This window comes from Musa acuminata, chromosome BXJ3-11 (assembly GCF_036884655.1).
Source record: "Musa acuminata AAA Group cultivar baxijiao chromosome BXJ3-11, Cavendish_Baxijiao_AAA, whole genome shotgun sequence".
NCBI lineage: Eukaryota > Viridiplantae > Streptophyta > Magnoliopsida > Zingiberales > Musaceae > Musa > Musa acuminata.
This window is the reverse complement of record NC_088359.1, coordinates 9,538,900-9,563,482: the sequence shown is the minus strand read 5'-3', so window position 1 is coordinate 9,563,482 and position 24,583 is coordinate 9,538,900. Positions and strand designations below refer to the sequence as shown.

The 24,583-nt window shown below is 40.6% G+C and overlaps 4 protein-coding genes and 1 long non-coding RNA gene across 8 annotated transcripts; 2 read left to right on the top strand and 3 right to left on the bottom strand.

Moving 5' to 3' along the window:
• The first annotated feature begins 821 nt into the window (after positions 1-821).
• LOC135652869 (uncharacterized) lies at positions 822-4,444 on the top strand. 4 transcript variants are annotated; one of them, XR_010502234.1, is made up of 4 exons: positions 822-2,432; positions 2,604-3,538; positions 3,620-3,774; positions 3,878-4,444. It is a non-coding gene; the product is annotated as an uncharacterized LOC135652869 (long non-coding RNA). The 4 variants fall into 4 exon arrangements; XR_010502233.1 differs by having other exon boundaries at positions 822-3,393; positions 3,472-3,538; XR_010502232.1 differs by having other exon boundaries at positions 896-961; positions 1,471-3,538.
• Positions 4,445-4,729: 285 nt separating this feature from the next.
• Positions 4,730-5,914, bottom strand: LOC103971216 (B3 domain-containing protein Os11g0156000-like). The gene is made up of 2 exons (XM_009385182.3): positions 5,132-5,914; positions 4,730-5,065 (listed from the first exon to the last, which is right to left on the bottom strand). The coding sequence occupies exons 1-2, from the start codon at positions 5,637-5,639 to the stop codon at positions 4,977-4,979; spliced, it is 597 nt and encodes a 198-aa protein (XP_009383457.1). The 5' UTR covers positions 5,640-5,914; the 3' UTR covers positions 4,730-4,976.
• A 232-nt stretch (positions 5,915-6,146) lies between these two features.
• On the bottom strand, positions 6,147-8,925 carry LOC103971287 (uncharacterized). Its single transcript, XM_009385281.3, has 10 exons — positions 8,554-8,925; positions 8,294-8,480; positions 8,073-8,206; positions 7,892-8,004; positions 7,661-7,778; positions 7,429-7,590; positions 7,210-7,365; positions 7,036-7,115; positions 6,922-6,971; positions 6,147-6,849 (listed from the first exon to the last, which is right to left on the bottom strand). The coding sequence occupies exons 1-10, from the start codon at positions 8,914-8,916 to the stop codon at positions 6,722-6,724; spliced, it is 1,491 nt and encodes a 496-aa protein (XP_009383556.2). The 5' UTR covers positions 8,917-8,925; the 3' UTR covers positions 6,147-6,721.
• Positions 8,926-14,295: 5,370 nt separating this feature from the next.
• LOC135652363 (E3 ubiquitin-protein ligase PUB23-like) lies at positions 14,296-15,682 on the bottom strand. Its single transcript, XM_065173213.1, has one exon. It carries the CDS (start codon positions 15,624-15,626, stop codon positions 14,412-14,414), a length of 1,215 nt encoding a protein of 404 aa, XP_065029285.1. The 5' UTR covers positions 15,627-15,682; the 3' UTR covers positions 14,296-14,411.
• A 3,301-nt stretch (positions 15,683-18,983) lies between these two features.
• Positions 18,984-21,782, top strand: LOC135653401 (actin-7-like). The gene is made up of 5 exons (XM_065175341.1): positions 18,984-19,122; positions 20,018-20,088; positions 20,171-20,564; positions 20,638-21,251; positions 21,368-21,782. The coding sequence occupies exons 2-5, from the start codon at positions 20,029-20,031 to the stop codon at positions 21,431-21,433; spliced, it is 1,134 nt and encodes a 377-aa protein (XP_065031413.1). The 5' UTR covers positions 18,984-19,122; positions 20,018-20,028; the 3' UTR covers positions 21,434-21,782.
• Positions 21,783-24,583: the final 2,801 nt, after the last annotated feature.

Below are 24,583 nucleotides of genomic sequence, written 5' to 3'. Positions count from 1 at the left end.
AGAAAATATTAGATTACTTTTTAGTCCCCTTCATTAAATAATAAGAATCGGGGTAAGACTGTAATTTTGTTGCAGACGCGGTGATGTGGCGCTGCTCGGCTGATCTGTTACCCTCAGGCCTCCGGCCTCCATTCCATCCCTCTCGACGAGGAAGAGATACAACGAGGTACTCCTGCAGCCGGACGAGATAACCCTTGTATTTTTTTATTATGTTATTTGTGGCGTATTTTTCTTTTGTTTCTCGGCTATTCGACGAGTATTTCTGGCGAAAATGTTGCTTCTTGAGCATGGTGTGATGAGAGTCGTCAGGAGGATGGAAGATTGGGTTTTGACAGGGAGGGAAGCGTGCTGGGGCGGAAGCAATCGGATGGTTGGCGGCTTTGTGCCGATAAAGGATTGCTTTGGATGACCTTAATATAGAAAAAGATGATTAGAATCTTCGAAGACAGTCAGGTATGTGAGAAGGTTGCATAGTATGTGAGAGTCTTTTATGAGAATTTTGAGTGAAAAAGAATATTGGGAACGACTAAATACTATGTAGTTGAAATCTAAAAAAAGAATAAAGAATCTCTTGTTTTTTCTTTTTATTTAAATTTACAGTAGATTATTATGCCTCCATTCTTGCTCCATTGATTCTTTTGATGGATGTTGAGACCTATATATGTGTGTATATGTATAATATGTAGCAGAAGAAGAAGGGTTAGCCTTGGATTATCTTGGATTGATCATAATCCATATATACATATATATGTATGTGTGTGTATATATATATATATATATATTTATTTATTTATTTATTTATTTATGGCATAACTGATTTCAATTGCGTAAGCTCATTATTGTAATTGATTATTTCTAATATGAAGCTTGTGAAATGTTTTCCATTTGGTTTTGAAGGCCAAATATTTGGCTTGTCACAGGTCTATGAAGAAAACATGGAGATTCAGGTGTTTGATGAAATGTACGACCATTCTATACATATTTATTCCTAGAATACAGGAAACAATTTCACAATTCGATGATCATTTATGTATAGTGCAATTGTCAGTGAAAAACTCCTTAATATTATGGTTTATGCAGAACCTATTAATTTTCTGAAGCAAATTGTGCTACTAATACACCTTGAATTGGGTCTATTTACCATCATGATAATCTTTACAACTCACTTGTTGATCCACTTAGGATTACAGTTGGCGCATGCCTTGGATGTATCAGTCTTTGAGAGAAAAGCTTTGCAGTCCATTACTGTCCGTTAACAACTTATCACTTTTCCTTTTTCTCTTGGATGTATAAAATGGAAACTTAAGTTGAGTAATAGGGTATATTTTTGCAGTGAATTTGGTCATAACTTTCTCTTTAGATTATTTAGAATGGTTAGGATTTTTTTTTTCATTTTGTCTATCTCCACATAACATTTGGTCAATTTGACGATGGCTGTTCTTTCCCGTTTGACACTTCTTTCCCTTGTAGAGAAACATTGGTAAGAACAAAGTCAAAGCTGCCATTAGAGCTCATCAAGGCCAGCAGATTGACAAAGTAATACTGCTGCACACTTAGAGTTCTGCTGCAGAGTAAGACACATGTTGCGATAGTCATTCCTTTTATTTTCCTTTACAGATTATGCAAGGACATTGAAATCTGTTCAAATGCTCAGTAAATATATCTATTGCATTCAATTAGTGACTGTAAGTACTCCTAAAATTTGAGTAATAATGAGTGAGCTTGCCGGTTGTCCTCAGTCCAATCACATATCAACGATAAAAGACAATCTGTGAGTCTGTCCCTTAATGTAATCCGTAGAAGTCCATCCACAGTTTATATTTGATCTCATATTTATGTTTAGCAAAAGAATTCACTGGTATATCTTAGAGGAAGGAAATATATATTGTTAGATTGAGAAATGGCAACATTGCTATCTTGAAGCTTATATTTTAGACTCAACGTATTAATGTTAGATAATTTTTTTTAAAATATGACAGGCTTTTTAGTCATACTTTTATGTTCTTGATTAGTATGACAAACATCTTACTTCGTTACTCTTCTTTTGCTGTCAGCTCTGTTGAAATGATGATTTCTTCTGTCTTTATTCATCTGCACCTTCCTCTACTTATTCTGACTTTTTATTTAGCTTCAAAAGTGAGTCTCATGGTGGCTAGGCACAGTGCTTCTTTGGAAGGAAGCTCCTGTTCGTAAAAATTTGTTCACTTCATTCTTCAGTTTTGATTACTAACTTTTACGATCTTTTAATTTATCATCCAGATATTTTAGATGTTGGCCCCTATTTCCTCTTTTGATGAGCTGATCATTTGCCTTCATGAAGGAGATAAATTACTGTGTGAGAGGACAATCAAAAGTTGTGCACCCTTCTGCAGAAGTTTTGCCACCCTGTCAGACCATTTCAATGTGAAACTAGGATCCTCTTTCACAATTAGGTAAACAACCAAGCTAACAGAGTCCCCAATTATATTAAGCTCAGGATGTTATGTGGGTTTCTAAGCCATCTTTTTCCATCTGAGTTGGACTAACATTGACTATCTTATATGTAGAACAGGCAAGAATCTTAAATTTGTGACTTTTGTATCTCAAGTATGATGTTTATGCAGATGTAATTTATTGATCTACATGAGCTACATCTTTTGTGACCAATGAAGTTAGGGAATCAGGATTGCCAACCGAGCCCTGGATATACGTAGCGTGTTTCAACATGGTTCCAGTGTCCTGACTACTACATGTTTGCAACATTGGAAATGTAGCACAGTGGAGCATTTTTCCATGATCCATTGCCTTGAAATATTGGCATTATTGGAGGCACTTATAGTTTTCACTGTGATCTTGAATTAACAGAAGGAAATTTGAGTAGTTGGGTGATGGAAGCTTCATGGGTTGAACATCTAAGAACCAAGGAGAAGTTAAAACAGTGTCCTTCATTAGGAGACTCTTCCATGTGTCACGCAGAAGCATCATCCTCTGTGACAATTGAGTCCCTCCAGAATCTATTTGTACTAATATTGAAGTTTAAATGCACAATCTTTTGTTTGTTCATGATTGAAAGCCCATTGGTCTCTTTAGTAGGATTGGGCTGATGGCATTCTGTCAGACGATAGTGATGAGGCATTATTGCCTGAGATGGTATATATGGGTTTCATCTACATGCAGGTCACTGAAGCATACACTATCTAAGATCTGCTACCGGCTGGAGATGCCTACACCTGTCGTCAGGAATAGGGGCATTCATATTGGACGAAAGAAGCCTCTGTTTTCCATCTCTACTATGGAGTTAAACCATGTGAAGAGCATCAGTGTGCTGCTGAATATATCATCATATAACACTTGTTTCTTCCTCGTACTAGTAGAAAAACATCTGTAGAAGATGAAATGGATTCGCCAGAGGAGGTCATTTTATCATATAGTGTCTGTTTTGCTTAATGGCTAAGCTTAAATGACCATAATTTTGTTTCTTTGTCATTGCAGGAATATGATTTCAGGAGCTGTCAAAAAATGATGTCCATCTGAAGCCACAGACAGCTCTTTGAATACGGTATTTTCCTCTCCCTTTGTGTGTTTATCATTCGATGCCCTGCACTCGAGAGATTTTATTGATCAAACTAATCATGTTCAGGTATCAATCAATCAATCCAGAGCCATCAACGAATGCTGGCCTGCACATGGCTCACCTGGTCATCATCCGACATGATATCTTCCTGATGATACGGGGAGGATTGCTAGTCCTGAAAACTCGATCATGCTTGCCCTGTAATTGTGAGCTTCCTACAGGTGAACCTTGCATGACTCCTTTTATATGGAAAAGCTCATCCTTTCATCTCCTCCTTTATGTTATTTTACTGCCTGGTGATGTGTAAAGTTTTGGATGTTGCAGGCAGCTCGTCATCTAAAAGCCATCCTATCCTATCCTTCGCAGCCCAAGTTAAAACACTCGAAGAAGATTAGCACTACTGGGGAAGAGAGAGAATCTAGCTTATTTTTCCTGGAACTTGTGATCTTTTTATGGAGCTTATAGTTTGCTGTTTCCGGTGCAGCCCCACTCGCTGATACAACTCTTCTTTCTTCCCCGGAGAACAAAAGGAGGAGACCGACTGTTCTGGTAGAATAAAAGCCGCATGGCCCGAGTCACATCATATGACTGTCGTCGTCTTCACTTCACTGCCTTCCCTTCATTCATGCGCTTCGACTTGAGGTACTTCCAAAAGGTCGTACGTTCGACGTCGAGACTTCCAATTTCATTTATAGTTCGAATTTATGACAATTATTGTATTCGAATCGATGGCCGATAGTGGGTGGTATTCGCATCTATTCACATCGTCCACTTCATGCGTGAAGATTCTCATTATCATGTTGATCTATAATCAAATGTGTTTTTTTATTGATTAGTTAACTCGTCCGTAATCATCGGTGGTTGTCTACAAAGACTGCTGCTATAGAAGTAAGATCACAAATCTAATATAATAAGGGATAGTTTTCGGATAATTTTTTAAGCCAGTTTATTCATAGATTTCTTTCCCAAGACTTCATATTTTGATTGAGAAAGGAAATTTAGTTCTTCCATCAACACATCAAAGACTGGAGTCAACTCCCTCACACCCTTTCATTCAAGAGAAGGATACAGAAATCTCGGTTTAACTCTCATTACTATGAGACCCTTTCCGGAAGACCAGGGAAACTTGTTCTCTCTCTCTCTCTCTCTCTCTCTCTCTCTCTCTCTCTCTCTCTCTCGCTCGCTCGGCTTCCCTTTTTTTTTTCTTGGATTTAAGAAAGAGCGGATGCTTGAAGAAAAAAAGAGCAAAAACAACATCTTGAACAGATGAGACAGCAGCAGCGTGCAATTAATTCCATCTGCTCGAAATATGAGCTCTAGCTTTCTTGTTCACCATAATGTACAAGCTTGATCGACCGCTGACGTTGCTGAGAGCTGGAGGCAATGGCATGGCGGCGATGGAGCAGTGTGCGGAGTCTGGACCTCAGTTCAAGTTCACGCCGAACAATCTCAGCCGCTTCGAGTTAGCCGGTGCTTCCGCCGTGTTCTTCGCTGCTTCTTCCTCGCGATCGCCTGAACACGAACGCGAGGTTGAGAATTGTAGCGATTTAGTTCGGTTTCCAGGTCGCAGAAACATACCGAGACATGAGTGGTTGCGACTGGGGCGCGCAGGCGGCGCGCCGGGCGCCGGAGGGCTCTCCTCCCGACCTTGGCGCCTGCACCCGATGTAGAGGCGGTCGCCGCCCGCTCGGAGGCGCTCGAAGAGAACGACGTCGCCAGCGTCGAGCTTCTTCTCCTTGACGAAGCGGCTCCAGCCTTTGGTGAGCACGTAGCTCTGGCTGCTGCTCCAGTAGGAGTAGCGGAACATCCACGGCTTGCCGGCCTCGTCCTCGAAGTTCAGCAACAGGTCCTTCTCGCCCGAGTCGCCGGCGAGTGGGAAGTACTTCTCCGCCTGCTGCTTCGGGATCACCAGCCTGTTGAGCTTCCCCACGTCGCTTGGGGTAAGAGACTTCTCGAACATGTGCTCCCGCTGACGACGGGGTTCGATCTGCTCTCCTCGGTAGGGATGGTGGCGGTAGTGCTGGTGGAGATTCACGGGTGGCTCCCAAGACCATGCTTCATGGTGATGGTCTGACACAGGATCCATGGTCACGTTCAGAAAGGCACAAAAGCTTGGGGATATGTGGAGACTGTTGCTAAGAACTTATAGCCTTACGAGGAAAGATTGCAGCAAAAGATACACAGATATATGCAGTTGGTATTGTGAGCATAGAGTTCCCAAATCTAAAATATTCTATTAAGCTAAGGAGATGAAGAATGATGACAGTGTGATGGTTCAGATGTGAGTGCCATCACTGTGTCCTCATCTCAACCATCTCCAGCGAGATCCAGGTAATGACATTCCATGTGGTATGTTGGGTCCGGTAAACTCCTGTGTTGCACCCTTTTATTGGTACATCTGCTACAATAAAAAAACCAGGTTTGTTTTCTGTGTGTGTGTGTGTGTGTTGTGTTGGAAGACATTATTTGTCTCAGGTATCTTACTGTTTGAATCGAAGCATTTGTGTTGGAACACACAGTATTTATCTTCAGTTGCATGTCAAAAATATCAAACGTCAAGAGACCACAAATGTGAGAAACGAACAGCTTCCAATACAATATAATGACTCTTCTCTTCACCATTTTCCAAAGGAGAAGCATTTCTTTGTCCCATCCTATTGATCCTGCATGCTGCGCTTCCACCATGGGCATCTGAGGTCCCGCACACCGACTCTTACATGCACATGCATGAATCGAGTAGTATCTTAGTATCTCTTGTAGTTTAGTCTGCAGGATATCGATGCTTGTGTGTGTCAGTGATCGGATGAGAGAAGGCTTGGAAATATTATTACTTTATCAGAGTTCATGGAAGTGTGAGGGACTCTGTTGGCTTTTCTTTGAGTGGTGGCTCAAGATGCATGAACTTGAACTATACTGTGTTCTTGTTTGTTTCTCTGTGTAATAAGGATTGGAGAGAAGGACTAGATGAGATGATAAAGATGACAAGGAGTGTTCATGGGCTTTTGTACCTTAGAGTTTTAGCCGCCACCTCTTTCTTTTGTCCTTCTCTTTCTCTCACATGCTAATACAACTACTGTTCTTGCCAGAGTCAGGTTATGATTGAGATTCGAATGCTCATCATCTGTTTTTATTTTGAGGGAAAATGAGCTACAGAAAAGATAAGCATGTTTACAACTTTGAGTCTGCATAAAACTGGTTGGTCCATCCGGCTATGATGTTGATCTCTTTCCTCCTCACATTCTGTAGCCACATAGGGTCTTCCTTTGTGGAGTATCTGAGGTCCACATGGTGTGCCCCTGCCAAGGAACACAAACAGAGTCACATGTTAGGCTATTTAGAAAAGGGATGGAGATCAAAAGGAAGCATACCTTGAGGTACAACCATGGCTTTAAGGCTTGGGTTAAGAGACTTCAGCACGCTGCACGTAGCGTACACCGTTTCAGTCCATCGACAGAGACAAAAAGGATGGATTGTGTTCTTACCCTCCACCGCTCCATGGATCCCTTAGCCCGTTGAAGAATATGATGTTGCTCCCGAACCTTTTCAACACCCTTGTGATGTCCTACGAGAGGCAACAAAAGGATTCAGATGTGAAGATTAGCAGCAGGAAATCGACAGTGATTGCATGTGTGGTGGTGGCGTCACGGTGGACTTACATGGCCACCGAACTCTGTGGTGATCCAGTGTGGCCTTGGAGCTACACCGTAGTATGATTCGCAGAACCCAGCGTTGTCGTCGTAACTATATTTGTTCGCTGGAAACATGCTCTCCTCTGATCTCCCCCCTGTTGGAAGAATCATCTCTGTGCATGACTGCGAAAAAGAGATGGGATATCAGCAGACCTAGACAGTGGAAAGACGAGAATTGCCCATCACCTGCCAATTCCATCCATCCGTGCCAACAGTATCATCCAACGAATCGGTGTTGACATCGAAGCATGTCGCTTTTCCAGTGTAGTTGTAGTATATGTTCATGGCCCCATATAATCTAGCAAAGGTATCGTTACCAGATATCGGATCGTCGATGGCCTTGCACATCTGCAACAGTTTGAATCAGTAGAGAGAGCTGGAGGTTTAGAGGAAAGGTTTTACTGCAGATTCGGATGACCTGTTTCACGGGGTAAGCTGGGAGAGGGGTGAGGAAGTCTGAAACAGTGGGGTAATCCGTCATGGCGCCGTAAACTAAAGCCTCTTCGATCCATTGAGGCAAGTTTGAGACTTCATCACTGTGGAAGAAGAAGAAGATGATGATGATGATGAAGTCGTCGACTTAGCTCAGAATAATTAAGCCCAATGGCATCAAACTGGAGATGTGACAATGTATCATCCAGCTCCTTACGAGCATGTCTTGAATGCCTTGGCGAGCTTCTTAGGTCCTCCTGGTCGTGACAAGGTATCATCCAACTCCTTCCATGAACTCTTTATCGTTCTGTAGCAGCTTTCACTTTCACTCTGATATCATAGCACACAACTCATCACCAGAGAGAGAGAGAGAGAGAGAGAGAGAGAGAGAAACAGACCCTGAAGTCATTGGTGACGATGTTGTAGAAGGTGTAAGGGGAGACGAGGTCATCGAACTGGAGAAGAGGAGCAGAAGATGCCAAGGCTCCAAGAACAACGTGCGGGTACTTCAACCTAAACCATGCAGCCAACACTGTGTGCATCATCAAAGATAAGTATGAGCTGTTGAATCCTCCCAACGCCCACAAGAAAAAGGAAGAAGATGATGTCAGACTCTTACTTCCTCCATAGGAGCCTCCGAACGCTACAACCGGAGAGTCTTCTGACGTCAGGTTCTTCTTCAGATCAATGATCAGCATCGCGAAGTCCGCAATCGCCTGCGTGACGCACAAGTAACCGAGAGTGCTAGCGTTGCTGTAAGCCACATCTTCGCCGCCGAAAGGAATGGATTCCCCATAGTACCGATGCTGCGTTTGCCAGAAACTGATCAGACCATTCGATGCATCGATGACCAGCGTCGTCCTACAAAATGGTACTGACCTCGATGAAGACCAATAGGGCCTTAAACGACGGCGCGATATCAAACATGAAGCCAGTGTTCTTGGCGAACAGCTCGATGCCGCCTTCGTTGCCGGTGTAGACGAAGATGGGCGACCCCTTGCCGCCCCAGTAGGTGTGGTTCACCAGGTACCTCTGCTGGAACTTGGCGTAGCTCTGCGGGTTGAAGTTGAAGTGATCCAGCGTCTGCGTGAAGTACCTCGTCTCGTACAGGCCGCTGCCGGAATACGTTTCCAACTCTCTTCGCCACTTGGGTTGACGAAGGCCGGCCGCCGTCGCATTACAGGCATGGAAGAAGGGTGGAAGAAAGAAGAGGAAGAGAAGGGCGGCCCTGTTGGTGTCCATCTCGGACCTTGGAGGGATTACAGTGAAGACTAAGAAGCTTCCTCGATCATGGTGGTGGGCGAGAAAAGTTTATAGAGATGACGAGAACCGGTGCATGGGATTTCAAAGAGGCCATGACGACGACGTGATCATGCAGTCGTGGGTTGTTCAGCGGACGGAGATCTTCTTTGGTTAAGGAGATGGTAGATGAGAAACGGAGAATATATATATATATATATATAGCTTAATAAGAAATATTATGAATTCAAAGAATGGAGTTTAGAGATAAATTTTACTACAACATTAAAATTATTATTTTTACAATCCTCATAATTTTATACTTTAAATAAATATAATTAATAAAAATTATAACTAATTCAATTGATAATGGTTTAACTAACTGACTCAATGATGTGAGACTTAATTAGATCGATGTCCGATCTTGTTCTAATAAATTACAATTTATTACTCTGCCATCTTCCTCAATCAAAATCATATTTACGTTAACTTGTTTCGGCAGTGAAGTTTCAGTAGGTTAGAAGGTACGAAGAACATTTTGCACCTATTGCTTAATGAAGCTTTGGAACTCAAAATCCTGCAAATACCATTGAATATTTCCTTACGATAAGTACTTTTTAATTATATTAGATAAAAACCATAGTAATAGATTCTATTGTAAAGAAAACGTAGTATTTTTAGTAAGTAATTTCATAATCACGGTAAATTCAACGTTCAAGTATTATCTTTATATACAAATCCCAAACAAGACTAATCTCTACAACTTTTATCATAATAAAATATCATCAAAATATTATATAACTAATTCATCCTTCACTCCTCTCAATATGCAATACCCACATCGAGTAAATAATGATATTAGATATATATATGGATATACTTTGCATGGAGAAGCAAGCATATGCACTTCTCTCGGAAGCCATGAAGTCTTCTCCCATTGAATGCCCACATAAATATGTTGCTTGCAAGTCCATGAGAAATGAAGCCCTGGTCGTCCACCTTTAAATTTTGTTGCCTTTGGGCCATCAATACCACCGCATCCCTATCATCTCTCCATGGACTTGCCTTGGCATCAAAGACGTGCACATGGAGCTTCCCCCCATCACTCATCTAATCACACCAAGCCGCATAAAATATATGACCCATTCTACCTCAACTCACCTTAGTGCTCGAGTAATGTGACCACTCCCAAGTCAGTACTGGATTTTGTAATCCCCCATTCCTGCTCTTTGGGATTGGCTTGGGATGTGGAATCCATCAACTGTTCCACCACAGTACCTCCATCTCCATTAGAATACAAGCCCTACAAATATTTAGTGCATGGCCAATAACCTGCATGAGCTCTGCATGTCTACTATCTGGGCATGGAGATGATGAATTTTGACTGGAGATATATTTAGCCAAATCCCATTACAAGGTTCTGAAGAGGACGGTTTGTTTATGTTTCCTCGCTTGCATCAAACAAAGTACATTAATGGATTCTCATCACTTAGTCGCCAAGAGAAGACAACTATGTTTAATTGGCAGTAAATGCCCATTTGCTTAGGACGCTATATTTTAAGATCCATGCGTTAAGATCACCCTACACTTCGATGCCATATCGCACCAAATTGTAGGCTCCTCTTCTTCGCCCTTCCCGACAAGAAGAAGAAGAAGAAATAGAACTGATATGTGGAGTGCGAGGAGGAGGAGGAGGAGGAGGAGGAGGATGCGTACATAACAACATTGGGGTTTTGCTTGATTGATGATTGCAATTAATGTTCATTATCGAGTAAAGTTTGCAAGCTTAATGTAGTGCAATTATGTCTCCAATGCTAAACCCTGCAATCTTTATCTCAGTACTGAGAAGATGACAGTGAGTGAGCGGAAATAAACTAGTTTGTTGTTTTGTATTGAAGACGACCCTTTTGACCCCCTCGACTAGTCTATAAAATGGCATGGGAAGCTCATGGTGGTGTAGGTTCCATAGAAGGCTCTCTTCTGCTTCTGGCCTCGTTGAGCCCCGCCGCGAAAGGTTGGTGCTTCCTGCAGCTCTTCGAGGTGTCCTGTATCGGTAACTCACGGTGGTAGTGTTGCTACTCGTGGGCTGTTTCTGCCATAGGAGGAGGAGGAGGAGGAGGAGGATGAGCAGGCGCAGCGGCCACGGGGAGAGCCAGAATCTGGACCTGAAGCTGAACCTGGCGTTGCCGTCGAGGGGGGACACCTCGAGAAGGATGGCTACCACCGGCGGCGACGACTCCCCTCGTGGATCGTCCTCCCCCAGCTCCTGCCTGTCGTCGGAGGCAGACAGCCCCGAGGGGCCGTCGATGGTGCTCGCCGGCTGTCCACGCTGCCTCATGTACGTCATGCTCCCCGGGGATGATCCCAAGTGCCCCAAGTGCAAGAGCGCCGTCCTCCTCGACTTCCTCCATGACACCACCACCACCACCACCACCACCAAGAAGTCCAGGAAGACCTGAGTCCCCCCTGCACCTGCTACCGTTCCTTCCATGAGAAAGATTATCTTCTCTATTCTCCCTCCTAGCTTTCCTTCTCTTTTTGCTTCAGCTGATGTAAGATGTGCTAATCTTCTCCATATCATGCATCTAATCCAAGTCGCGTGTTGTTTCTCATGAGGCAAATACTTGCTTGATTTAGAGAGAGAGAGAGAGAGAGAAACGGTGGGCTATTTTGGAACGCAAGACAATAAAAATCAAATAAATGCAACAGTAATTGAGACGGTTGAGAATAATGGGGAAGAATTACGTCAGATGATAAATACCATTTAATTCCACCCTCACCTCTTCCTCTTCCTTCTTCAACCTTTACTTCCTCCCTTTGAATACATACAAAGGGAACATAATTGCACCACTTCAGTTCGAGCCCCGTGAGGGTCTTATCCCACCACCACCACCACCACCACCATCACAATACAATAATACTCTTACCGCCCCTCAAGGAGCAATGACTACTTCTCTTGGCCACATCACGTCACCCCCCATAAAGAACAAACCCTCATGCTTCCCAAACGAAGTGGAGAAGACACTCATCTATAGCATATTAATTAAATACGCCAAACAAATATCACATACAACATTAAATCCCTAATTATCATTTTTTTTTTCAAAAGATAAATAAATAACGAAGATGTAAATTCGAGTCCAAAATCTTATGACCGAATTTTTGTTAAAAGAATATATTATCTAAAAAAACATTTGAAAGATTAGTTACATATAATAAATGAAGATCGTTGCATTTAAAAATTTATGTGTGTGTTTAAAAGAGGTATAATATTAATTTATATTTGTAATGTTCTCCATATAATATAATATAATATTTATATTTGTAATGTCATCACTTTCTTTAGCTCTTTAGCAAGTTACATGTTGGTCATACAAGTAATAACAATATGATTGATTATTCAGTGAATCAAAATCCATAACATACATAAAATACAATTCAAAATTTAAAAGGTTCGTATATCTTAACATACAAACTTTTTCTTCACGAATAATTAAATATAATTTCGATATGTGATATAATAATAACTTTATTTAAGATGGTATAAGCATGTGCTTAAGGAGACATATAGATGTTATAATTAAATGATATGAAATAATTACTATTAGTGATAAAACTATATTAGAAACTATAAATAAAATTTAAAAATACTCTTAGTCTATTTAAGAATATGATTATTTACAAATCGATCCCAAATATCTTAGATATTATTTGATATTATTATTGTTGTCTCATAATTGTTGGGGGTAAATACAATTTATATCCTAAATCACATAAAAAGAAACATAATCTACTCCTCGCCATCGTCCCCCCAAGAGAGAGAGAGAGAGACGGATTACAGTATGACTTACGTTAACATTCACAGACATAAACAAATAAACCTATTTAAGAAAAAGCTACATAAACCACGCCATAACTATTCTCGAATTCTAATAAAGTTGAATCCGATATTTCAATTAGAAATATATAAAATGTAGATCGAGATGGATCATCTGATCATGGTGATGTGGAGGCTAACTACTCTAAAATCCTACTAAGAACAAAGAATACCTGAGACGAAGCTGGTCTTCATGAATCAATCATACTGTGAACGGGTGTGAATGCATGTTCTATCTTTTGACATATCCACATATTATATACATATATATATATATATATATATATATATATATATATATATATATATATATATATATATATATATATATATATATATATATATATATATATATATATATATATATATATATATATATGTTTGTGGAAATGAGTGATGTTCAAGCATGAAGCCTTATCTATGATGGATTGGATTAAATATTCTGAGATGCCAACGAGTGAGTATTACGAGATCTCAACAACACAAGTCTATGATTGATGGGTTGATGAATAGTTCATCCGGCTATCCTTGAGAGATAAAATAAAAGAAAAAAAACACCAAAAATATCCTTTAATAATCAAGTCAGTTTTCGAGTGTCGACAACTCAAAGATGATAGTATTCGTTCAATAAGTTCAGAATAAAAATGAACATGAGACTGCTGCTTGCTATATGTAGTATTAGTCTTATGAGTAATTATCAATTTAATGAAAAAAAATATTCTAAGTGTAATTAATGCTACTATAGCATATTCAGCAGATTCTCTATCATCCATTATGTCTAGTAGTAGGGGTTGAATGAACTTTTGATAAAAAAAATAATTATTATTATATCAATATGTTTAAGAAAAAAAGTTTAAGGATGATATTGAAATGAGCAAAATATATTTGTTACCAATTGTGTGATTTCTTGGAAAACGCTCTTGGTTTAGTGTTTTTCAAATAATATCTCAAGAAATTCTCGAAGTCACATTGTTAAAAATCGGGTTATTTATCGGAAAAAGCGATTATACTTTTTTTTACCCAAAAAAAGGTATCATTTCATGTTCTATTCTCGAACTTATCTTTATAGTGGTTTTTCCATTGGTCTGATTCAATAAGTTAAGAATAGTTCAATGAAATAAAGTAAACCAAAGCAACAATAAAAAAATACATTTACATTATATTGAAATTGAAAAATTAGAACATATTCTGGAAAACATAAAAAATGCATACCCAAGTCTCTATTTTTAAATAATATTTAATTTTATATAGATATTAAAATATGTGAAAAATAAGAAAAAAATTATTCTAGAATTGTATTTGAAAGTATAAATGTGTCAATGAAATGTATGTTGAATGTGTCTAAGTTATTTTTGTAATTTTGTATTATTATTGTGCTTAAATTTGAATATGTATATATGTATATATATGTGTGTGTGTATATATACATATATGTATATATATAAATATGTATATATTTATGTATATATGAATGAATGAACGAACGTATTGAATGAATAGGGCATAGAAAGATGTGAAAGAGTGTATTGATATTGAATGGCGTATATATGACAGTAATATACATTTGTTTGGGTAGATTCATATCCAAAGAAGACATTAAGAGCAGAAATGCTGATGCCAATCAAGTATATCTTGACAACAAATAGGAATGGAGGCAAGGAGAGTCCTTCCACACCCCAGAGTGCAACCTAAGAACCAACCTCGCCTTCTCCTTCACGGAGTCTGGGCAGTTTGCTTGGAGAACTAAGCACAGCTTGGAGACAGCCCCCAGACTCATCATCTCCTGCAGCACCTCGGTGGTGGCGGAGTACCTGCACAGCGACCACAGAATCCTGACCCCTTGATCGTCGGCCAGCGACGAGACACGGAGGATCCTCTTCGAGACAGTCGCGATGCTGGCGGCATGGCCCACGAGCTCAGCCCTTCCGTCTGCGGTTGTGCACAGTTGATTCAGTAACCCCAGGTTGATCTCCGTCGTCCTCTTGTCCGGCGCCGTCAGCTCAAGCTCCACGATCTCCTTCACTCCGCCGGCCTCTACTATCTTGATCCGATTCCTTCCCCATGCGGCAGCATGTAGCAGGACCTGCAGCGCGGCTTTGGTTCCTCGCTGCGAGATCCGATCGCGGACGAGGGATAACACAGCTTGGAAGAAATCGGGCGTCAGTTGCTCTAACACTCTCGAATCTGCAGCCTCGATCACGGACTTCAAGACGACAATTGCCGTCGATCTAACGTCGCGGTCGTCGCCCGCTCCATGATGCAGGATCCATGTCATCGAGTCGATGATGCGGCGATCGCCGTCGACAATGGGTTTCAAGTCATCAGGAGATGCTCGTAGGGAGTCGAGGACACCGAGAGCTACGTCGATCCGATCCATCTGTTTCCGCTCGGTGCATGTATTGATCACGTCCACCATCGCACCGGCGACGCCATACTGCAGCATGCACCGGCGGTTGCTCTCGTTCTCACGAGCAAGCGCAGCGATCAGATTCAGGGAGTCGAGCTGCAGCCGAGGGGCGGAGAGGCCGTGGACGAGCTTGCGGATGCCGGGTCCGTCGACCGGGGCTCTCGGCGTGGGGATCCGCTCCACCCCACGGGAGGCATTGACGACGCACCAGGCCTGGATGAGTCGGCGAAGGGTGTGGTTGGGTGTGAGGTCGGAGTCTCTCGGTAGTGGCTGCTTCGTCACCGGGCACATCGGATGGTCATCGACGAGGAGCCACCGCTCGATGCTCTCGCGGTCGTACGTGATGCCGGTGATGGTGGTGACGGGGTCCTTCATGATCTGAAGCGATATAGGGCAGGTGAAGTATTGAGGGACTTCCACGGAATCCATGCTTTCTTCCCTTCTTCCTTCCTTCCTTGGAGATGATAGAGAGAAGGAAGCCTATATCTAAGACCACAGAAAAGGAGATGAGCGGAGAAAATTCCACGAGGCGACTTTAATTCGGTCATAGAATGGAACTCCCGCTTTTAATACCTTTGACCGGAGGAACATGCCGTCTGAATTCATTGACACGTAGTAAATTTACAGTTTCTAATAGAATCAAGCCGTATGAATTCATATAAGGAGTCAAAGTCCGCAATGGGTAGCTGTCAGTAGCCGTCTCCTTCTCTCCATCCCTGCATTCAATAGCAGCCAACTCGTTGTCTCTTCTCGTCACGGTCATGGCTCTTCCAACCGCGCGAGGCGCCGTCTTTCCAACGCAGACTGCGGTGTCATCGTTCCCATTCCCTTCTTGGACCGGTCAAACCCTCCACGCCTACCTCATCTTTCTCCGACTGCTCGTGTTCATTGCTCGAGTCATATGTTTTAGCGGGTGCAGTTTCTCTAACTTTTGCTTGTTCATGAAGGCATGCCATCGTCTTCGGCAGAGTGAAGAAGGAAGCTGTTAGCTTTATCCCACCGCGTTCTGTCGCTCGTTTCGAGGAATCCACACACCTTTAGTGTAATTATCGTGGATTCGAGTTGGTCGGATCAAACCCGATAACGCCCGTCGGACGTGTTTCTTTCTATTTGTGATCACTATTTTTGTGCTTATGTGTGTCTCTTTAAAGAGTTAGGTTAGGCTTACAAGTTGGCTAATTACATAATATTATATGTAGTTACTTATTTTTAATGTCTCCATTCCTATACTTTATCTTTATAGTTACAAAAGTAAAATATTTAGGTCTATTTATCTTAACGATATTAGTTTTACCAAAGAAAACACGAGAACAAAAGACAAAAAAATAATTTTAACATTCGGTGACGGACGGTATCGATAGTGGCGAATGACGGCGTCGATGCTAATGTAGTTGCCTGGTCACTTCTAACGACGATAAGGATTGCTCTCACCACGGTGCCACCCACTTCCACAAGGAGTGCATCGTCCGCCCCACGCCGCATTGCATTTGCATCAACACTGACGTAGTTGTCGAGCGGCTACTATGTTGGCATTGATGCAGCTGGTGGTGGTCATTGTGGTGTCTACGACGAAGATGGTGGTTGCTTCATTGCTATCCCATTGGGTGGATCCATCTCATTGGCATTGTTGGCATTGACATTAATGCAGTTACTTGGCTACCTATGACGACGATAAGATCTGGTCTCACCGTGATGCCACCTGTCTCCATGAGGAGCGTGTCGTAGGCCTCATCGTTACCTGCCTTGCATCGCATTGCATCTGTGTGAACACTGACATAGTTGTCGCTCGACAATTGCATCGACATAAATGCAATGCGGCGCGATGTAGTTAGTAGCGGGGGGAGCGATAGGAGCTTTGGCAACCCCAGCTTTGGGTTGAGGCTGGGATCCACCCAACTAGTCAATAGCGAGATAGCTATCATTTTCACTATAGACACCACAACGACCAGCACTATCTGCATCGACATTGACACAATCGTCACTTAGCAACTACGTTAGTGTTGACGCAGATGCAGTGCGACACAATGTAGGCGGGTAGTAAGGGGGAGTGGTAGGAGCTCCGACGACCACAACTTCGAGTTGAGGTTGGGATCTATCTAACGAGTTAGCGGTGAGGTGGCTACCATCTTTATCGTAAACGTCGTTGCGACCACAACCATCTACATCGATGTCGACACAATTGCCACTTGACAACTGCCTCAACGTCGATGTAGATGTAGAACGATACGGGATGGGCAACGATGAGGTCGACAGTGCACTCCTCGTGGATGCAGGTGGCGTCGGAGGCAACCGGGCAATTGTGTCGGTGTCGACGCGACACTCTCATCCACCACTATCATCGTTGTTTACCACCAAATATTAAAATTATTATTTTATCTTTTATTTTCATATTTTGATGATAAAACTAATATGATTAAGATAAATGGACATAACTATTTCACTTTCATAATCATATGAATGTCAATATAATTTTTTAAAAATATAGGGACCGAAACATTAAAGATAACTAATTACAATCGATAATATGTAATTAGCCCCTATTAAGTATGTTAAATATTATGGGTCCTATCATTTGCCAAATGAACGGGACCACCCAACGAGTTCATTCTCTTCGGGCCTCATCCTAAATGGGGTCAGACAATTGGTCGTATTTTGGTCACAAATGCTTATATATATATATATATATATATATATATATAACGTGGCATCAAAACTAAAGATTCAACATTACATGTAATGTAATTTTTCCATCCAATTACTAGTGCAACAAAATGATAGTTCTTTCTCATGATTTTGAGAAGATAATATTTTAGCCTAAACAAATTCAATAATGATCCAATAGAAAACTCTCCAACATCCAACGTGCAGTAAGAGCTGTCTTGTTGAAAAGGTCAGTGCATATCCTAACTTTAATATCCTTTTCATTTTCATGGTTGGGAATATTCTGATTCGTGTGATCATCTATTCATCTCCTTCATCACATCATTCATGTGATTTATGGTCATCAACTCTTTCACAACTTCAAGCACAACAAAATATAATTGAATTGATTTATAGATTCGAACCGAACTATTATTATTAAATTGAATTTAATCACTTTGAATTATTTGTTCAGATCTATCAGGTTTTATAATCTAATTTTATTACTAGAATGACCATTATAATCTATAGTATCATTACTATATTAAATTGCTTGATTCTAGTATCGGAGTCATTTAATGATACGGGCCCAACCTGTCAGTGAAGAAGAGGATCCGATCACAATGATCCCTACAGAATCAACGGACAAGATCCCGAACCGGGAAAAGAGGAGGAGTTGGTCGGAAGCCGAATGAGCCGAGCCGAGCCGAAGGAACGTGTGAGTCTCGGCTAACTGCCAGCGATGCATGAGCGGTGGACGGGTTGGCGTGGGCGCACGCCAAAACCCACCTCCTGCGCCCACTGCACGTTATGCGCCGGGCCCACCGTCCCATGTCTCATCGGACGGCCATCTTTTCCAAATCTTATTCGATCCGACGGTCAAAATCGTCGCAAGACAGCTCACTTCCGTCCGCCTCATCCATTTCTTTTAACAAAATTATTTCACGTACTAATTTTTACGTCACCCGCCTCATACCCTCCTTTTTTATTGGACAAAGTAAACGAGCCCACAGAATTCTCGCGATAGATAGTGCCGCGAGTGCAACGGAGCGTGCCCTTTCTTTAATCTCGCGGACACCGCACAACTTTGGTGGAAAAGAAGAAAAAGAAACGGAATAATTAGCCATTCTCTCTCTCTCTCTCTCTCTCTCTGTGTTTGAAACTTTTAGTGTACTATATAAAACCCCTCGCCCTCGCACCTCCCTTTCGTCCCCCGTTTCCTTCCCTCCAGAGAGCACCGCGCCTTCGGCCGCCGTCCGATCGCCTCCCCTCCGCCATCACTAAGGTTCGTGGATCTACTCTTGTCTTCCGATAGTCTGTTGTTTCTATATATATTCCTCATTGAAGACCGATCTCAGCAGTTGTCAAGTCTTGAAGTGTGAAAGTTCTCTGTTTTTTCGTGTCGTGATCTGTAAGTAGCATCTCGGTCAAAAATCATTTGCAATTTGAGGTTTTATTTTGTTCTTAGGGCGATCTGCGGTAAGATCTTGAGGGGGGTTGTATAAGGATTGCGAGTGATTGTTGTGCCCAAGCATCTGGCTCCTGTTTTCATGATTCATCTGCTTCTTTCAAGTCTTTGTATGCGCTATGTATATGACGACATATTTATAGAGTGTACCTGGAATTTACTGGATTAGATACTGGCAAAATCATTGATCAACCATATCCTGAGAAATGTGATAGCCCCTTGTTTAAATGGATTACCAAAAACGTGAGTTTGAGATTTATGGACATTGTGATATGTCTAATGATCGGAGATTGTTGTTCCATGAATTTGTTCTTGAAGGGAAATGGCTTTTAGATCGTTATATTAGCCATCGGTGTTGTTGCGTACTGACATCAGTTGGATGATTGGACTGTTAGCCTGTGACCTGTGATGTTCATATCATCTGTGCAATTTCTGAGCATACCATATTAGTTATTATGGTTTAGAAGTTTGAGCTGAAACATAATCTTGCTTGGAAGCTTTTATGAGTTCAAATTTTGTTGCTCCTTGGATGTGTCGGAAACATCTTTAGTTGCTCCTTTTGAGTAATCAATGTTTTGCTAAATCTGTAATTACTAATGAATAAAAAAGACAGGACAGTGGTAATAAGATTATCTACAAAATATGCAGACAAAAAGACTGTCAATAATATGTTTGAAAATTTGATCCTTCTCACAGCAACATATTTTTGCAGTTCATAAAGAAATGGCTGATTCTGAAGAAATCCAGCCTCTAGTCTGTGATAATGGTACTGGAATGGTCAAGGTCAGATATTCTGTCCAGATTCTATTTTTTTCCTGTATGCTCAGACAGGATAGTATACAAGTGTATAATGTTCATCATGCAGGCTGGTTTTGCTGGAGATGATGCCCCTAGGGCTGTGTTTCCTAGCATTGTAGGTCGGCCTCGGCACACCGGTGTCATGGTTGGGATGGGCCAGAAGGATGCCTATGTTGGTGATGAGGCACAGTCGAAGAGAGGTATCCTTACTTTGAAGTATCCAATCGAGCATGGTATAGTTAGCAATTGGGATGACATGGAGAAAATCTGGCATCACACCTTCTTCAATGAGCTCCGTGTTGCTCCGGAGGAACACCCTATATTGCTTACGGAAGCTCCTCTCAATCCCAAGGCCAACAGAGAGAAAATGACACAAATCATGTTTGAAACTTTCAATGTACCTGCCATGTATGTCGCAATTCAGGCTGTTCTTTCCCTATATGCCAGTGGTCGTACAACTGGTATGTGCTGCTTTGTTTATCATCGTCTCTGATATAATTCGACAGCTAATGTGTTGCATTTGTTCCATAAAAGGTATTGTGCTGGATTCTGGTGACGGGGTCAGCCACACCGTCCCAATTTATGAAGGCTATGCTCTCCCACATGCCATCCTTCGTCTAGATCTGGCTGGTCGTGATCTGACTGATGCTTTGATGAAGATCCTTACCGAGAGAGGCTATTCATTCACGACCACTGCCGAACGGGAAATTGTCAGGGACATTAAGGAGAAACTTGCTTATGTTGCCTTAGATTATGAACAGGAGCTGGAGACTGCCAAGAGCAGCTCCACTGTGGAAAAGAACTACGAGCTTCCTGATGGACAAGTGATTACAATTGGTGCTGAGAGATTCAGGTGTCCAGAAGTTCTCTTCCAGCCATCCATGATAGGTATGGAAGCTGCTGGCATCCATGAGACCACTTACAACTCTATTATGAAGTGTGACGTGGATATTAGGAAGGACCTGTACGGAAATATAGTTCTCAGTGGTGGTTCCACAATGTTCTCTGGAATTGCTGATCGAATGAGCAAAGAAATCACGGCCCTTGCCCCAAGCAGCATGAAGATTAAGGTGGTAGCCCCACCTGAGCGGAAGTACAGTGTCTGGATTGGAGGCTCTATTCTTGCCTCACTTAGCACTTTTCAACAGGTAGTTCGATACTTGCATCTTTTTAATGTTCAATGGCAGTTGTCTCTATGGACCGATTTCTTCTTTTTATATTGCAACTTGTTCTGACACTGAATGTTTGCATTTTGATGCAACAGATGTGGATTTCCAAGCAGGAGTATGAAGAATCTGGCCCCTCTATTGTTCACAGGAAGTGCTTCTGAGTTTCTTGGTTCAATTCCTCTTTTTTTTTTGGTTGAGGCAGTTTATTGGTGTTGGTATGGTAATGTTTGGGGTTATGTTGGATTTGCTTGAGATGTGTATGCGTAAGATCATAATAATTATATTCATGGGCTGCCATAAGATGAGTACTCAGTGGTTCTTTGTTCCCACCTTCTTCCAGCAAATTAGGCTGTTAAATTCTGGCAGCAGTAATACTAGAGTATACAACGATACGGCCTGGTTTGTTTGTGCCTTTTTGTTTTGTCTCGAGTAACTTGATTGTAGTCTTGATCATTCAATTGGTTGATTGTATATTGTATGCCGAAGTTTAAGAGGGCTTCATCATGTGGATTTTGTGGTTCTTGTCACCCAATTTGATCATGTAGTGCATTTAAATCCATCAAAGAATGTTGAAGAGCGATCATTCAAATGGTTCAGCTTGTTCAGCCTTGTGAATGCTTGTACAGATGAACTGAACTGGTTTGTGCCATAGAGTCATGATCATGGGCTAAGGTGACACTTGACAGGTCATCATCATGTGGATTTTGTGGTTCTTGTGACCCAATTTGATCATGCAGTGCATTTAAATCCATCAAAGAATGTTGAAGAGCAATCATTCAAATGATTCAGCTTGTTCAGCCTTGTGAATGCTTGTCCAGATGAACTGAACTGGTTTGTGCCATAGAGTCATGATCATGGGCTAAGGTGACACTTGAGAGGGCATCATGGCCCGCTGGTGCAACTGGGTCTTGGGTCAATACAAACTCAAAATCTGTTGATGGATAGACTTGGCCTTGAGTCAAATAAAAATTCCCAAATTTGTAGGAGATCAGATGTGGACTTGACCTGAATGTTTAATATGCTCAGAATGCCACTAATGGTGCCACTCCTATGTAATCATCAGCAATGAAATCAGTCCTATGTATTCGCCAGCCAGATTACAGATGTCCAGTGCAAGTATTCCGCTACTCTACAGCCCTCAATGACGTGATCTCCTCCTGCTTCCCCTAAACATATACCCATGGCTTGCATAGTCATAGATGCAATCCGAGTAACTAAGAGGAGATCCTTCCCTGGAGCGACGGGAGGGAGAGACTGGAAGGAGGTGGCGCAAGGGTTGAAACCGCCTGTCATGATTCTGGTGTTGTTTGCCGGATTGAACAGACTCTACAATCTGGCCTCGAACGATGGCACGAACGCCAGCATCCTCGTCGCCGTCGCCAACCGATATCTCTTCGCCGCCACCTTCATCGGCCCTCTCGCCTGCTTCATAGAAAGGTCTGTGCAGTGCATCCAGTCTTCCCAATTTACACACCGATCAAGTACGAGATTGATCACAGTCCTTTACGCTGTAATAACCCTTCTCCATGTCTTCTGCATGTTAAAGATGCTATGCTGTGGCACTACAGCGATAGCCTTCACACTGCTGGGATGGTGCATCAACAAGTGTTACAAAGAGAGCAGTAGAAGAAATTAGGAGTGAAATCAATTCAATCTACAGTATTTTAGATTAATCCAAAGAGTACTTATTTATATTGACTAGAAGATAGAGTATAATTTTTTTTTAAAAAAAATTATCATATCATAATAAATCTTTCACCCTCATCTATTTATTTAAATCTAATTTTTTTATCTTTTATTTTATCAAATCTTAACTATTTGAATTAATCTTAACAGATCCTCTTAATTCAAACAGTTGCAACTTGAAGTTATCTTTGGAATAAAATTTTTTTTCGCCAAAGCTTTTGTGAAGATATCGATAAGCTAATTTTTGGTATAGCATCTACTATTTTTGTATCTTTAACCTTCTTCCAAGTGGTTGCTCATATTCACTTTTCTCATAAGACTCATCAAAACTACTATTGTGTTTTTTATGCTTGAAACTCTCTTTTGAATGTTCATCATCAAAACTTTCTTCAAAACTGTCCTCCATATCTTTATCAGGTGCTCTCTTTTTGGCAGTTTTTATAACAAATTTACTAGTGATAGATGGAACAAAATCAGAAAATTTTCGCTTCTTGAATTGTGACTCCTGATCGCTCTTATCATAACTTTTCATCAACTTTAATTTTGTTTTGAGGTATTTTCTTATCAATTTAAATTTTATAGAATTTATCATTTAAGATAAATGAGATAGTTTGTATAGATCCACAAAAATTCAAATGATGATAGCTTTTATGCCATAATATCGATTCATCATTAACAGTAGCATGAAATGAGAAATCCAAAAATAATAAGAGAAACACTTTATTTTTTGTCATCCTCACAATCGTTATCAATTTTTTTATTTTCTTATTATAAATCGAGTATTTTTTATCATAAAAAATAGCATAATATTTTTTTCTCATTAATTGCTCTATACTAATGAGATTTTATTTTAAATCAGAAATAAAAATCATATGATCAATAAATTTTTTACTAGATTTGATGTTCATAACAACTGATCCTTTACCTTCTATTTGAACCTTATTTTTATTTTCTATCTACACTAAAAATCTGATTGAATCATTAAATATTTGGAATAAACTTTTATCCTATGTCACGTGATTGTTATGTAGAATATTTTTCATCAGATGCTATAAAGAAATTATTTTATTCATCCTTTATTATTATTATTTTTCTCATGATAATTTATTTAATTTTTATTCTAATAATCTTTTTTAAGATGATCATATTTTTTTTATAATAAAAGCAATGAGAAACATTTAGATTTTTTTTATTTTTTTTTACAAATAATCTTTTTCAATATGTTCCATTTTTTTGCAATGAAAACATTCATGAGTTTCTCTTACTCTTATTTGATTGATCTCATCTTTTGTCTTGAGCGTTAGATTGTTCACAGCCTCCACTATTTTGATCTTTCCCTTGAGATCTAATTTTTGAATTTTTTTTATTTTTTTATCTATCAGAACATGTTCTAAAGTTTCATGTGAAAATCTGTTTACTTATTTTCATTAATTAAAAAGGAGTCAATTAATTCATCAATAAATAATATACTTGTATCTTTAGCTTCTTCGATAATGATATAAATCATATCTAATTTTAGAGATAAACTTTGTAAAATCTTTTTTACTACAATTTGATCATTTAGATTTTCATCATAAAATCTCACTTGGTTCACAATAGAAAAAACTTTTAAGAAGAAATCAATA

What these genes read in the sequence shown, in the direction of transcription:
- LOC103971287 (XM_009385281.3), bottom strand. Translation starts at nt 8,916, where the DNA reads ATGGACACCAACAGGGCCGCCCTTCTCTTCCTCTTCTTTCTTCCACCC. An exon ending in CCACAGAGTTCGGTGGCCAT is followed by an intron (nt 7,116 to 7,209) that starts GTAAGTCCACCG and finishes TGCCTCTCGTAG; the next exon opens with GACATCACAAGGGTGTTGAA. An exon ending in GATCCATGGAGCGGTGGAGG is followed by an intron (nt 6,972 to 7,035) that starts GTAAGAACACAA and finishes CGCTACGTGCAG; the next exon opens with CGTGCTGAAGTCTCTTAACC.
- LOC135653401 (XM_065175341.1), top strand. Translation starts at nt 20,029, where the DNA reads ATGGCTGATTCTGAAGAAATCCAGCCTCTAGTCTGTGATAATGGTACT. An exon ending in ATGGTACTGGAATGGTCAAG is followed by an intron (nt 20,089 to 20,170) that starts GTCAGATATTCT and finishes TTCATCATGCAG; the next exon opens with GCTGGTTTTGCTGGAGATGA. An exon ending in CACTTAGCACTTTTCAACAG is followed by an intron (nt 21,252 to 21,367) that starts GTAGTTCGATAC and finishes TTGATGCAACAG; the next exon opens with ATGTGGATTTCCAAGCAGGA.
- LOC103971216 (XM_009385182.3), bottom strand. Translation starts at nt 5,639, where the DNA reads ATGGATCCTGTGTCAGACCATCACCATGAAGCATGGTCTTGGGAGCCA. An exon ending in TCGCAACCACTCATGTCTCG is followed by an intron (nt 5,066 to 5,131) that starts GTATGTTTCTGC and finishes GTTCGTGTTCAG; the next exon opens with GCGATCGCGAGGAAGAAGCA.
- LOC135652363 (XM_065173213.1), bottom strand. Translation starts at nt 15,626, where the DNA reads ATGGATTCCGTGGAAGTCCCTCAATACTTCACCTGCCCTATATCGCTT.